Source organism: Phodopus roborovskii, unplaced genomic scaffold (genome assembly GCF_943737965.1).
Source record: "Phodopus roborovskii unplaced genomic scaffold, PHOROB, whole genome shotgun sequence".
Taxonomy (NCBI): domain Eukaryota; kingdom Metazoa; phylum Chordata; class Mammalia; order Rodentia; family Cricetidae; genus Phodopus; species Phodopus roborovskii.
The window spans coordinates 54,394,773-54,408,965 of NW_026126480.1; the positions used below are offsets into that span (position 1 = coordinate 54,394,773).

The 14,193-nt window shown below is 46.1% G+C and overlaps 2 protein-coding genes across 2 annotated transcripts; one reads left to right on the forward strand and one right to left on the reverse strand.

The window, feature by feature from the left end:
* Positions 1–4,055: 4,055 nt before the first annotated feature.
* On the reverse strand, positions 4,056–6,127 carry Banf1 (BAF nuclear assembly factor 1). The gene is made up of 3 exons (XM_051193635.1): positions 5,904–6,127; positions 5,118–5,256; positions 4,056–4,616 (listed from the first exon to the last, which is right to left on the reverse strand). The coding sequence occupies exons 2-3, from the start codon at positions 5,238–5,240 to the stop codon at positions 4,470–4,472; spliced, it is 270 nt and encodes an 89-aa protein (XP_051049592.1). The 5' UTR covers positions 5,241–5,256; positions 5,904–6,127; the 3' UTR covers positions 4,056–4,469.
* Positions 6,128–6,233: 106 nt separating this feature from the next.
* On the forward strand, positions 6,234–9,945 carry Eif1ad (eukaryotic translation initiation factor 1A domain containing). The gene is made up of 6 exons (XM_051193632.1): positions 6,234–6,552; positions 7,764–7,985; positions 8,116–8,224; positions 8,308–8,416; positions 8,558–8,605; positions 9,629–9,945. The coding sequence occupies exons 2-6, from the start codon at positions 7,899–7,901 to the stop codon at positions 9,777–9,779; spliced, it is 504 nt and encodes a 167-aa protein (XP_051049589.1). The 5' UTR covers positions 6,234–6,552; positions 7,764–7,898; the 3' UTR covers positions 9,780–9,945.
* Positions 9,946–14,193: the final 4,248 nt, after the last annotated feature.

The window sequence follows — 14,193 nt, forward strand, 5'->3', positions numbered from 1 at the left end:
TGGGAGCAGAACTAAGGTCAGGGTGAGTGAAGAACACAGAATAAACCAATGCAAGAAGCAGGCTGGGAGCCTGGAGGTGGTGGCACACACATTTAATCCCAGCATTCGGGAGGCAGAGGATTATGGGTCTCTGAGTTCAAGACCAGTCTGGTCTACAGAGCAAGTTCCAGAACAACCAGGTTACACTTAGAAACCCTGTCTCGAAAAAGAAAAAGGAGGAGGAGAGGGAAGAGTGAGGAAGAAGACAAAAGAAGAGGCCCATGACCCTGAGGCACCTCCACCACCTTCGTTCCCATGGGCTCTGCCACTGTCACCCTGGAGTGCATTATGCTTGCAGGAAGTCAAGTCTCCTTTTATTGCTGTCCAGAGTCAGTACTTGATGCCACCAGCTAGCAACAAGGCAGGTTAGGTCAGTCAAGTGTAGTAAGCAGGTTAGTGTACGGAGCTACAAGGGAGCAGAAGCTTGGCCCCTGTAGGAAGCTGAAGCGCCATGCTCACTCTCCTGAAGCAGAAGTAGACATGAAGAGAGGCACCCACCATGCCTTCTCCCTACCCTCGATTTCACTCAAGGCTGGATGAAGTCTTTCTTTTAAAATTTAGGCAATTTTTGGTCATAGATTTTGACAGTCATATGATTTTAAAAAGATATTTTATGAAAACATTATTTTTCTGGTGAGACAGGGTCACTCTATCTGGCCATGGCTGTCCCAGAACTCACTATGTAGTCCAGGTTAGTCTTGAACTCACAGAAAGAACTCCACCTTCCTCTGCCTCCCATGTGCTGGGATTAAAGGCGTAAGTCAACATGCCTGGCTCAAAAATGAATGTGTATTGTTGTTTTTGGTGTTCCTGCATCTGACATTTCTACAGGGCCATTGTTGATGACCTAACTGCACCTTGCTTTGTACATTGGAGATGTGGGTACAGTAGGAAGTAGAAGTTTAGTCATTGGCCATGGCCACCTGCTGAAGGTACCTGGTACCCATTCAATACTTTGCCTAGACTCAGCTTCGTGAACTCTCACCCATACACCTGTCAGTTAATAGCCTCAGATTGTGTATATTTCATGGTTTGTTTGAAACTGTCTTACTATGGAACCCAGGCTAGTCTCTTAATTCCAGATCCTCCTGTTCCTGCCTCCCAAATGTTCAGATTATAGGCCTATACCGCCATACTCCCCAGGATGTTTTTGTTTGCTTGCTTTTATTTTATAGCTCTAAAATATCACCAATACACAGGACAGGGCATACAATACACATGTTCATTGTGTGTGAGAGAGATGATAAACATTGAACCCAGGATTTAACACACATTAGGTAAGTAATTGCCATTTAGCTACAACTGAAGACTTGTTCAATAATTAAAGACAGTTTTACCACCTCAGGAGGGATCAGAAAATGAAAATGTCACTATTTGCAAATCTCTCCCTTATCACTGAACTTTCTTCTCCAAAGATGATGAGCACTATTGATTTGGTGACTCCTCACCCTATACTACTGTCTTTCTTTTTTAAATCCTTTTGCCCAGGGCCTAAGCAAGCACTGTAGCAGCACCACAACCCTAGGCTCTATCATTCATTTCTTGCAATAAGCAGTTCCTTGGTTTTCTTTCTGGTTTTCCTATCTATATAGGGATTCCTAAGCAAGAATTTACTTCTGAACATAAATGGAAACAGGTCATGGTGTAGGACTGCAATCCTGGCACTCAGCAGGTTAAGGAAGAATTGTTGTTAGCTTGAGCCATCTTGGGCTACACAGTGAGTACCAGGCTAGCCAGAGCTACACAGCAACACACAAACACAGAAATCCCTAGAACCACATTTTTTTTTTCTTGTTTTTGTTATGCTTTTTGTTTTTTTCAATATAGGGTTTCTCTGTGCAGTCCTAGCTTTCCTAGAACTTGCTCTGTAGACCAGGCTGGCCTCAAATTCATAAAGCTCCACCTGCCTCTGCCTCTTGAGTGCTGGGATTAAAGGCTCGAACCAGCAAGCCACATGGTTTTGTTGTGTCCATAGTCCCATACTGAGATTATTCTGAACTGCTCTGGTTCACTTTCCCTGCTGTGCAGTCCCAAGAACTTCTGCTCACACAGGGAACCACCAGCCAGTAAGTACTGCAGGGTCTCACAGGCTAGGCAGCTGTGAACATTTCCCAAAGTCCTGGTACAGGTGCTCAGGAGTTTCTTACAGGCACAGTCCTAAGAATGGAATTGATGGCTCACCGGGTGTGTCAGTTTTGCAAAATAACACTCAGCTGTTTTTCCACAGTGCTCACAGCAATTTACTCCCACCAACTGGGGATCAGTTCCTGCTGCTCCATTTGCTCAACACTTGGTATTGTCTGACTTACGATTTTTGCCAATGAGCTAGGTATTAATGGCACTTGTTTTTCTCATTTTTAATGAAAGTGAACCCTTTCCTTGTGCTATTTTAAAATCCTCCCCTTCAGATTTTCTACCAAGTTCCCTATTACATTGTCTTCTTTTCTTTTTTCAATACCAGGGATTGAATTCAGGGCCTCATGAACCGTAGGCATTCTACCGCAGAACTACCCCCCCCCCAGCCTGTGTCCCCTTTTCTCTCGTGTGTGGTGGTGGTGGGGTGATTACCTTCTATGCATGTGGAAGCCAGAGAAGATCAGCCATCTTCCTCTATCATTTTCCATTTCCGTTATTGAGGTCTCTCAGTGGACCTGAATCTGTTTCAGCCGGTCTGGCTGGCCAGTAAACTAGAGTCCTCTGCTCTGTGTAACAGAGGGGTGATGGTGTTATGGGTATGTGCAGTTATTCCAGTTTTTATGTGGGTGTTATGGATTTGAATTTGGACCCTCTTGCTTTCACAGCAAGTGTTTATTCCCTGAACCAAATCCATAGACCACCTTCTTTTGGAGATAAAATCTCATAAACCCTAGGCTGGCCTGGAACTTGCTTTGTAGCCAAGAATGACCTTGAACTTCAGATCCTCATACCTCCCAGCTATGATTACAGAGGTGTGTACCACCACACTCTACCAACTGAGCCATATCCCTGACATTTTCTTGACAGCAGCTGTAGTATGTGTTTTGGGTGAGAATTTTGTTGATAAAAATATTCTTATCCACTCTGTGCCCATCTCTTTACTCAGGTTTTAGATTAAGTTTCTAGTATTAATACAGACCATCTTATTAACATTCTCTTCATTGTGAGATCATGAATATTTTCTCATGCTATGCCCAGACTTGTACTGTTATCCTTGCTTTCCTGGACAGTAAGCATGCAGAAAAGTATTTCATTTGCACTATAAGCAAGTCACTGCTCAGTGATGCTCTTTCTGTTGGAGGGATGAACACCAAGCAGGATGAGCGTTAAACAAGCATTTTACCTGGCTCCAAATCCCTCATCCACAGAAGGAAGCTGAGGCTCAGAGAAGAGAGCATGGGTAACACGACAGGAATAGTCTAGCGAAGTGGCTATTTTCTTACAGCAAGTTCATGGGCAAATTAACTTTTCTGAGTGCCAAGTTTCTTCACCTCTCCAAAATAAATGAATTAAAAATGCTTACAAAGATGTTAGTTTCAGGCCAGTTCATAATATGAGCTTGAAAACAACAGGACTGGAATTTAGTTTCCAAGTTTAACTACTTCCTTTCATGTCTATGATAGCTGGGCAAACAGCAAAAGTCCCACCCAGTCTTCCCAGAGGCTACGAGAGCACATGACATGATACCAGGCAGGTGAACTCTTACCCACATCCTATCCACCCTCTTCCTGGTACCTGACTCCCACTAACTTTTCCACCAGCTGCTGCCTGGACCAACTGTTGACATCTGCAAGCCTACAGCCTAGAGCCTACCTGGCTCCCAGGAAGAAATCAACCCACAGTCTGTCCCACATTATTTAGAAATTGGGACACCTAGGGCACCTGCTCAAGGCCCACATGGCTAGGGTGGCTCCTTCTTGGGAGGGAAAAAGGAAGCCACCAGTTTCGGTCTGCACTGATAAGGAATAAGGTACATGTGTTCAGTCTCTGGGAAAGACATAACTCCCAGCCCACCTGCTTTCCAACAGAGAAACCAATCATGAAATGAAGGCCACTGAATTTATTAGCCTAAAAAATCTTTATAAGGGCAGTGACTATTTCTGCAAAAAAAAAAAAAAAAAAAAAAAAAAAAAAAAAAAGGCCAAAGGGCATCCAACAAATGGTGAAAGGGTGAAAGGCGGAAGAAAGGGGCCAGGATCCATTCAGGAAAGCTAACTGCTGTCACTGAACTGCACAGGGAGAAGGGGCAAGGCATGCAAGGACAAGAATTCTAAAGAGGTTGAAATGCTGAGGGGAGAGAACTCCCAAAAGACCCCAGAGAACATAGGAGGTGAGTGTGACAACAGTAATCTTTCCCTTCATGGAGGACAGGGAGGAGCCCCGCCCGGCTTCAGACTCTGGAGACTCAATTCTGTGGCTGGGGGGGGGGGGGGCTGAGGAGTCCCCAGAGTGCACTACAAGAAGGCATCACACCATTCTCGAAGGCAACCAAAGCAGTCCCGGGACTGCTTGGCATTGGCACCACACGTGTCTTTCAGCCATTCTCGGAAGAGGTCTTCATCTTTCTTTAGCACCAGAAACTGGCCAAGAACCACATAAGCCTGTAAAACAGGAAAGGGCATACAGCTAAGTGCCTTGTGAGCTAAGAGCAACAAGACTATGGATGTGTTATCACCCTGAAGGGGCCAGATCTCTGAAGCAAGGCAGGCCAGTTGGTAAGTACTTTACAGGACAAAGCTGTTTTTGTTTTGTTTAAGACACACACACGGTCTTGCCTCGACCTCACAAGTGCTGGGGTCACAGGCAGGACCCAGTACGCCTAGTTTCACTTTGTGGCATTGAGAACACACAAGGGATAGGACACAGTGGGGCACACCTTTAATCCCAGCACTTGTGAGGCAGAGGCCCTGTCTCCAAACTAAAAAAAAAAGCAAAACGCCCAAAAATGGCCATACCTTCCCAGATGGCCCCAAACTACTACAAATTATTTACCACTGCCCGTGCCCTCCCATACGTTTCCTAACTCCCAACTTTTGTGCTTGGAAACATCTATTGCCAACTTTCACTCCTACCCCTCCCTGGCATTCGTGGCCACCCCACACCTTGTCAAAGCCCCTTTCCTCCAGCTTCTTGCCCAGGACTTCACCAATCCCGGCCAGGCTCCCCACTGGCTTTTCCCCCATGGGCTCTGCCACGAAGTCACGGTGCTTTTGGGAGGTTGTCATCTTGATCAGGTTTAACCTGGGAATCCCAAAAAAAGGCAGGTTAGGGCTGAAGACCACAACTCCCAAGAGTAACCTCCTACGTCAGCTATTATGGCCGCTTCCTCGATTCCCTTCATTTCACACCTGAGGAAACGGAGGGCCAGGGAAGGTCTTTCCCCTCTATCTCAACTTTCCGAAATCTCAACTTTCTGTGGGCCGTGGGTTTGGTACTGAGCCGATGGAAATACCAGCTTGCACTAACAGGTGGCGCACGAAGGGGCACGCGAAGATTCCGAGGCTCAGCAGCCAGGGCCCGCCCTGAAGCTGTCACTCTCGGTGACCTTAGCTAGGCAGACACTGACCCAGACGGGAGATACCGCGTGGTAGAGATAGCAAAACAGAGGGTCTCGTACCCTCGCCGCCCTCCAGAGGCCAACAGGCGCCGCGCACCCACTCCCGCCGCCCGCCGCAGCTCACGCCTCCCTGGAGCCAGGCCCCGCCCCAAACACGCCGCCCCGCCTCCTCCACGCGCCGCCGCCCGTACGCGCCGCGCACCACCCCTCCCGCAGGGCCAGGCCGCTCCGCTGCAAAGGCGCGCCTGGGCGGTGAGTGCTCCTCTCCCTCCCGCCTCCGCGCGCCGTCTCCGCCGCCTAGGCAGAGCCCTGCTTCACCGCTCACGCTCACCTGCAGCTCCGGGTCTGGTAACGGCTCCTCGCGCCACTCGGCCGCTCCTGCCGGTACCTCAAGCTACTAGAACGTTCTTCAACTTCCGCTTCCGGGTCGCCTCATGAGCCGCCTTCAAAAATACCCAAATTGGGCACGTCTAGCCACAGAGAGCCATAGAGTTGAGGGGCAACCGCTGACTTGCGGCGCCCACAGTAGTCACTGTTTTCCGGTCCCTCACAGGAAGCCGCGCTGCTTTCTATCGTCTTGTCTCCGGCCCGCTTCCCAACTGTGAGACCGAAGCCTCGGAAGAGAATGCTAGTATGGTTTTCCTGCCCACTACCCGGAACTTAAAGACTTAGGTTGCCTGACTTGGTCGAGGGAAGAGCTAAAGGAACGGACAAGAAGGGGCGGGGCATCCGTAGAGCTACTGAGCGCCCCGGAAGTGCAATTCTCGCGGGTTCCTCAGAGTCAGGTCTATCTGAAGCCGGCTGACGGCAGCTAGGAACACCGGAGGTCTGAGGCCAAGCGTCCAAACCCGCGCTACCGTCGTGACCACCTGCAAGTCTCATTTCTTTGCTTTTGTCGACTCGTTCTTGAAGTGAGTCGTGGAGAAGCTGCTTTCAACGTCAACCTGGAAAACAGAACTTGCTTGTGTAACGCCGAGCGGGTGAGTGCTGTGGGTGGTTCTTTTCTCGAAGGGTCTTTCGGCTTGAAGCGCCGCGATGGTCGCCTCATTCTACACCGTGAGTGTTAGGAGGGCGAGTATCTGTTGTACGGCTGTCCTAGACTTGGGGGGTGTTAAAGCATGTGGAGGAGAGTAGTTTATCTCAAACTTACCCAAAGAGGTGGTCAGCCTGGGCGGTGGTGGCGTATGCCTTTAATCCCGGCACACGAGAGGCAGAGGTGGGCGGATCTCTGAGTTCGAGACCAGCCTGATCTACCGAGTGAGTTCCAGGGCAGCCAAGAACTACACAGAGAACCCTGTCTCGAAAAGCAAACAAACAAAAGGTTGCCCAAATGACCGGCCTGGGAGGCGCGAATGGTTTTCTCTTCACAGCAGTACTTATGACAGGAGTATATCTCACTTTATTTACTTGTATTTTGTTTGTTATTGAGAGGAAATGTCACTATGTAGACCAGACTGGTCTCCATCTTCCGGAGCTCATCTTGCGTCTACCTCCGTGGTTTGGGATTAGAGTTTTGAGATTAAAGGCTTGAGCCACCCCCACTCTCCCAACTAAGACTATAAAACATGTTTTGTAGGTTTTTGTTTTTAAGATTTACTCTGTGTGTGGGTGTCGCAAGTGCCCTTGGCTTCTCCTAGAATTGGAGTTAGAGATGGTTGTGAACCAACTGATGTGGGTTCTGGTCCCTGAGACATCTCTCCAGCCCTTAAAGGTCCTGTTTGCTTCTTTTTGAGACAGGGTCACGCTGTGTAGACCACGCTGACCTAGAATTCAACAAATATCTGCCTGCCTCTGCATACCAAATACTAGGAATAAAGGCATACACTAGCATCTGGCTAAAGCGTCTTTTTCGTTTTTTGGGTTTTTTGTTTGTTTGTTTAGTTGGTTGGTTGGTGTTTCAAGACAGGGTTTCTCCATGGTGTTTTGGAGGCTGTCCTGGAACTAGCACTTGTAGACCAGGCTGGTCCCATCTCAGAGATCCTCCTGAGTGCTGGGACTAAAGGTTTGCACCACCACCACCCGGCGTGTTTTTCATTTTATGTTTATCAATGTTTTTACCTGCATGTATGTCTCAAAAAGAGGGCCTTGGAGTTAGGGTCAGTTATGAGCCTCTATGAGCGCTGGGAACCATACCTGGATTCTCTAGGAGAGCAGCAAGTCAGCCAGTCCTGTAAAGCTGTGTTTTTAACAGGTTAAGGCAACACTTTCTCATATAAGGCTGCTTCTCCTGAGAGCAGTCCTGGCTTCCAAGAGTGACATCCACATAACTGTGGAAGAAGTTAAGCTGACAGCCTCTGCACCCTAACAACCCTGGACAGAATCTAGCATGTCTCAGGCCACCAAGAGAAAGCATGTGGTGCAGGAGGTGCTGGGAGAGCACATGGTGCCCTCGGACCAACAACAGATAGTGAAGGTGAGGAGGGTTGGCCTCAGCTTTTCTCTACTTCCATTGGACCCCTGGGGCGTGGGAAGGGCTTGATGCAGGTCAGTGTGTGCATGATCTAACTGATGATGTGCCTAATTCTTGCTCTTTCCTGGATCAGGTCCTCAGGACTCCCGGGAACAATCTGCATGAGGTAGAGACAGCACAAGGGCAGCGCTTCCTGGTGAGCATGCCCTCCAAATACCGCAAGAACATCTGGATCAAAAGAGGTTAGAAGCATCCCTCTTCAATACAGAACTATGACCTTGACTCTCTTCTTCACATAGGAATGACTATCTTTTGTCACCTATAGGGGACTTCCTCATTGTTGATCCTATTGAAGAGGGAGAAAAGGTGAAGGCTGAGATTTCTTTTGTGCTCTGCAAGAACCATGTCCGTTCTCTGCAGAAGGAAGGACACTGGTAGGATAATCTGGCTTCTGGGAATAGTAGCACCCTAGCTAGGGAACGGGGTTGGGGGTGGTGAGGTTATGCCATCCCAAGACTGCTATTTTGCTGAGAGGGTTCTCTTCACTCTCTGACCTGGCTCTTCTCTTGTCACAGGCCTGAGGCCTTCTCTGAGGTAGCTGAGAAACAAAACAATATGAACAGGTAAGGAGCAAGCCCCAGCGCAGGGAAGATAAAAATACAATTTCATACCTTGGTGTCTCAAGGAGAAAGGTGATCCTGCTTTTCTCCTGTTGAGAACTCCAACATGTAGAGTGGATAGTTACGGGTATGTATGGTTTGAAGGCCAGTGCTCTGAATTAGAATGCTGGCTTCACTACTTAATAGACATGTGACTTTAGGTGCATTATTTAATGTCTTCAGACAGATTCTTAACTGGGCATCGTATTATATGCCTGTAATTCTGGCAATTATAAGGTGGAAGCAGGAGTTTGAACCAGCATTGTGTACATGAATCAGGTTCAAAGACAGCCTGAGCTACATGAAACCTTTTCTCGAAAACAGGTGTTTACCTAAGAGACAGAATTATGCAGAGGCTAATGCTTATGAAATTGTTTAGTGCAACAGTTCTCACCTTAGGGGGTCTCGACCCCTTTGGAGGGGGTTGTTGTATATCATCAGATATCCTGCATATCAGACATTTACATCACGATTCATAACAATAGCAAAATTACAGTTATGGAGTAATTATGAAATGATTTTGTGGTCGGGGTCACTGCAACATGAAGAACTGCGTTAAAGGGTCGGAGCATAAAGATTGTGGACTGCTGGCTTAGTGTGTCAGCTGTTAGGAAGTGTGAGCTCACTGCATGTCAGTGATGCTACTAGAGTTGTTGGTTCTGTACTGAAACCAATGATGGGGTGGGTAGGAGGTAATCCTTAGTGTATTTCCTTCCACTAGGATTCCCTATTTGCTCTCTTCTTCCAGAAGCCCCTCCTGTTTATTTCTTGGGTCAGGGTCTCATGTAGCCCATGCTGTCCTCAAACTCATGGTCCTGTGCCTCCTAAATACGAGGCATGTATCACCACATCAGGATCAGGGTTTGGGGCTCTTGGATTTTCTCAATTCCTGGCTGTTTAGTTGATGGTCCTGATTTTTTGAGACTCTAGATTATAGATCTGGTTTTCCCAGAAGATGTTACTTACTCTGTCTTCTTGCTCACACAGACAGAGTCAGCCAGAACTCCCCGCTGAACCACAGCTGTCAGGAGACGAGTCAGGTTCTGAAGATGATTCTGACCTCTTTGTCAATACCAATCACAGACAATATCATGAGAGTGAGGAGGAGAGTGAAGAGGAGGAGGAGGAGGCGGCCTGAGCCTGACCAACCCACTTCTCTACTTGCTCAGGGACTACCCCTTGGCTTTTCTAGGCTTGGACATTCCGAGGGTGCCCTGCAGATCTTTCCTTTTGAATGGGGACAAGGCATGGCCCCTTTCTGAACTGACCTAGAAGAATTAAACCCCTGGTGGGTTAATGACTTACCCTGGTGTCTGAGTGGCTCTCTGTGTGAAGGGAAACACATGGTGATGAAGCCTTCTTTCTTGGTGGAGGCCTTGGTCCCCTGTGGGTAGAATGGAAAGGAAAATGGGTTTGGCTGGAATTTGCAGCGTGTGACTTGTTCACAGTACCTCTCTGGGCACTTTGGTACCTTACCCTGTGCTGTGCCTCCTTAACTAACAGCAGTCTTACTTCATTATCTGCTTATATTCAGTAGTGATTCCAATAGTTACAGTTGCAACATAGGACCTGGTACCCATCTGCCTCTTAAGCAAAGCTCAGGACAAATCCCATGGTGCCTTGTGAGCTGCTTCCCTTCTTCCTAGTTTTTTTCTTACTGCAACAGTACTTACTACCTGCTGCCATATAAATAACACCCTGTGCATCTCTCTGTACCATAGCTACCTGTCATCTCCAGAATGTGTCTGTGGTCAGGATACCTCTATCCTTACCATCTCCTGATTTTCTTTTAGTTTTGCTAATCTCCTCAGGATATTAACTCTCCTAAAATCTTTTCTTGAGATGGTCTCAATAACCCAGTAATCCATATATAGCCTAGGCTAACCAATTCAATGGCTGTCCTGCCTCAACCCCCAATAGTTGGGATTACAGGTATGAGCCACTGTCCTAGGCTGGCTACTATCTTTTTATTAAAGGCTATTGTAACACCCTCATCCATTGGCTTATTGTGACTCAAACCTTTGCTCATTATGGCCTCCTTTCATATACTTATTTTAAAATAGTTCTTCCCATTACTTAAGTTCAAAGATCCTTCAATGGCCTAAGTACTCAACAAACTTTGCAAGCCTCTGTGAACTATGTCCTCTCTCTTGGGGAGGCTTTCACTTGTGGCTATATACTGCTAGCATTAATCCAGCCACTGTTGAATCCTGAAGACTGGCCTCCCAGCTTAGTCTTTCCTCTGCTGATCATTTCCTCCAGCCCACAGTGGAGCTGTTCAACCCTGTTGCCAACTCCTAGTGTGCTTGTGTGTTTATTTTTTTTTTTTTATTTTATTTTATTTTTTGGATTTTTCCAGTCAGGGTTTCTCTGTGTGGCTTTGTAGACCAGGCTGGCCTCAAACTCACAGAGATCAGCCTACCTCTGCCTCCTGAGTGCTGGGATTAAAGGCGTGTGCCGCCACCACCTGGCTGCTTGTCTGTTTATTTTCATTGTGAGCTAATGGGCTTCTACTTTGGAACCTTCCTTTTGTTTTCTGGGGCATTTTGCTTTTCTGTTGTGGATTGGTAGTTGGTTTGGGTGTTGGGGGGCCAGTCATTATGGGAGATATGTAGACTCTCTTTTCTGAACAGGAAATACGGTTATCACGCCTTCCCAGGCTCTCTTTTATCCATTCTTCGTGTTTGTTTTTTTATGATACTAAATGTATCCTTGGGTGTACACATGTATACAATATAGATGTATGTCATGGAAAAATAAACCAGATGGGTTAAAGATAAATGTATATCTTTAACTTCTCTGAAATTTTTTAATGGAGAGCTTTTTGTTTTGTTTTTGTTCAGTACTAAGGATTGAACCTAGGGCTTTCAGCAGCACTTAGCATAGTAGTATATCCATAGCTTTTTGAAATCTATCATTTATGGGAAGGAGAGAGCTAACTTTTTAGCTAGAGAAAGAGCCACTTGTCCCTAGCTCATCAATTGGCTCGTTCTTTCCTCATTGTTAATATCTTTTTTAAAATTCATATCCAGAAAGGTATTCTTGGTTTACACCTTTAATCCTAATCCCAGTACTTGGGAGATAGAGGCAGTCAGATCTCATGAATTCTAGGCCAGGCAGAGCTACACAGTGAGATCCTGTTCAAAAACAAAAAACAGGCATCATGGCACATACCTTTAATCGACTTACTTAGGCAGAGGCAGTGTATCTCTGTGAGTTAGTTTGATTAACAGAGTTCCAGGGTAGCCAGGGCTACATAGAGAAACCCTGTCTTTAAAAAAAAAAAAAAAAAAGTATTCCTAATTCTATTTGGGAAGGTGAGAGCAATGGATCAAGACATTACTATGGGTCTGGACTATATGAGTATATACAAGACTTTGTCTTAAAAAATAGATTCCTGCACATACTGGTCTTCTTAAAATTCAAGTCTGTCCTGTGGGTCTTTGTACCTACACATTATACAGTACACTTGATACCTCATAGCCCCCCCTCCCCCAATTTCACCATCCTGAGGCCATCTTGAATTTCCTCATGAGAATTTTAGAATCAACTTGGTTGTTTTCATTTAAAAGTCCTCTTGGCAGGGCCAATGAAATAGCTCAGGCACACACTTGCCAAACCTGAGGACCTTATTCAAACTCCAGGGTCCAGACAGTAGGAGACAATGGACTCCTGAAAGCCTAGGCCCCCTACTGTTGCCGCAGTTCTGAGATAACATGCACCACCACGCCTTTGTGTGAGTGCAGGGGATGTAACTCGAGGCCTTGCACATCCTAGGCAAGCACTCTGCCAACTAGTATACGTCTCAGTCTCACCTATAACCCTGGCTGTCCTGGAATTCTCTATGTAGATGAAGCTGGCCTGCTTACAGACATCTGCCTGCCTTTGCCTCCAGAGTCCTGAGATTAAAGGCATGTACATGGTGCCAACTATTACAGGGTTTTTTGTTTGTTTGTTTGTTTGTTTGTTTGTTTGTTTTAATGCTTGGTACTAGAAATCTAACCCAGAGCACTGGGAAGTAGTGACTTGTAGCTGGCACCCTGGCAGACTCCCCATCCCCCTTGGGAATGGTGGCTGTATAGCAGCTGGACCCCTGTGGGCACAGCAGCTTTTGTTTTTTTTTTTTGAGTATAGGGCACGAATTTTACTTTTGGTGGGTGGGTATTTTTCCAGACAGGGTTTCTCTGTGTATCTTTGGAGCCTATCTTGGAACTGGTTTTGCAGACCAGGCTGGCCTCAAACTCAGAGACCAACTCGCTTCTGCCTCCTGAGTGCTGGGAATAAAGGTGTGTGCCACCACTGCCCATCAGATTTTATCTTTTAATAAGTTGTAACATAACCCCCTTTGGCCTCCCTTTTTAATGGTCAGCCCTGAAAACATATCACACAAACAACATTATGCAAACTAAGCAGGCTATATTTATGTATATGCATGCTAAGCAGGCTATATTTATGTATATGCATGCATATACATATAAGTAAATACATTTTAAAAGGGGTCATGAATTTGAAAAGGCAAAGAGGGTTACAAAAGACTTGGTGGAAGGAAAGGGAATTGGAAAGGGATGTAATTATAATCTCAAAAAATAAAAGCTGGGTAGTGGTGGTGCATGCCTTTGATTCAGCATTCTGGAGATGGGGCAGGTGGATCTCCAGAGTACAAGGACAGCTTTTTCCAGGGCCACAGAGAGAAACCCTGTCTCAAAGAAAAATTGAAATAAAAACTCAATTCAGGGGCCTGTAAGATAAACCACCATATAAAGGCACTTAGCACCAACCTCGTGGAAGGAAAAGAACTGACTCTGACCTCTGACCTCCACACATATGAAGTTTTGGTTTTTTTGTTTTTTGTTTTTTTTTTGTTTGTTTTTTGAGAGAGGGTTTCTCCATGTAAAAACCCTGGCTTTCCCAGAACTCACTTTGTAGAACAGGCTGGTCTGTAACTCACAAAGAGTTCTCCTGCCTTTGCCTCCCAAGTGCTGGGAGACACAGGTACGTAATTTAAAATTTTTAAATCCTGATTCATGCAACTGAGTTGTGTACATCTTGCTTTCTCTGAGTGCCTTTTACCCTTGTGCTTAAAGTCTACATTTAAAATAGCTCTTAATAAAGTCTTTGTTTGGGTGTGGGCTAATAACTGGGTCAGCAGTTATGAGCACTGTCTACTCTTCCAGAGAACCAGGGTTTCCATCCCCAGCACCAATGTAGTAACTCACAACCATCAGTAACTCCAGTTCTAGTGCATGGACCCCTCTTCTGGCTTCTGTAACCACCAGGCAAGAAATGTGGTGTACAGACACATATGCAGGTAAAATATCCATCCACATATAAAACATAAAAGGAAGAAAAACTGTTAACAGAAGATAGGAAAATAGAAACTATAGTTCTCATAGAAGTGTTCCAAGCAGAAAATTCATTTTGTGGGTCATTTTAGGTCTCAAAGGCATTTCTGAGGTCAGAGAACTAATTTGTTCCCTTTCAGAATCCCATCCCCAACTACTGTTTTTACTTTTGTTTTTCAAGACAGGCTTTCTCTGTGTAGCCCTGGCTGT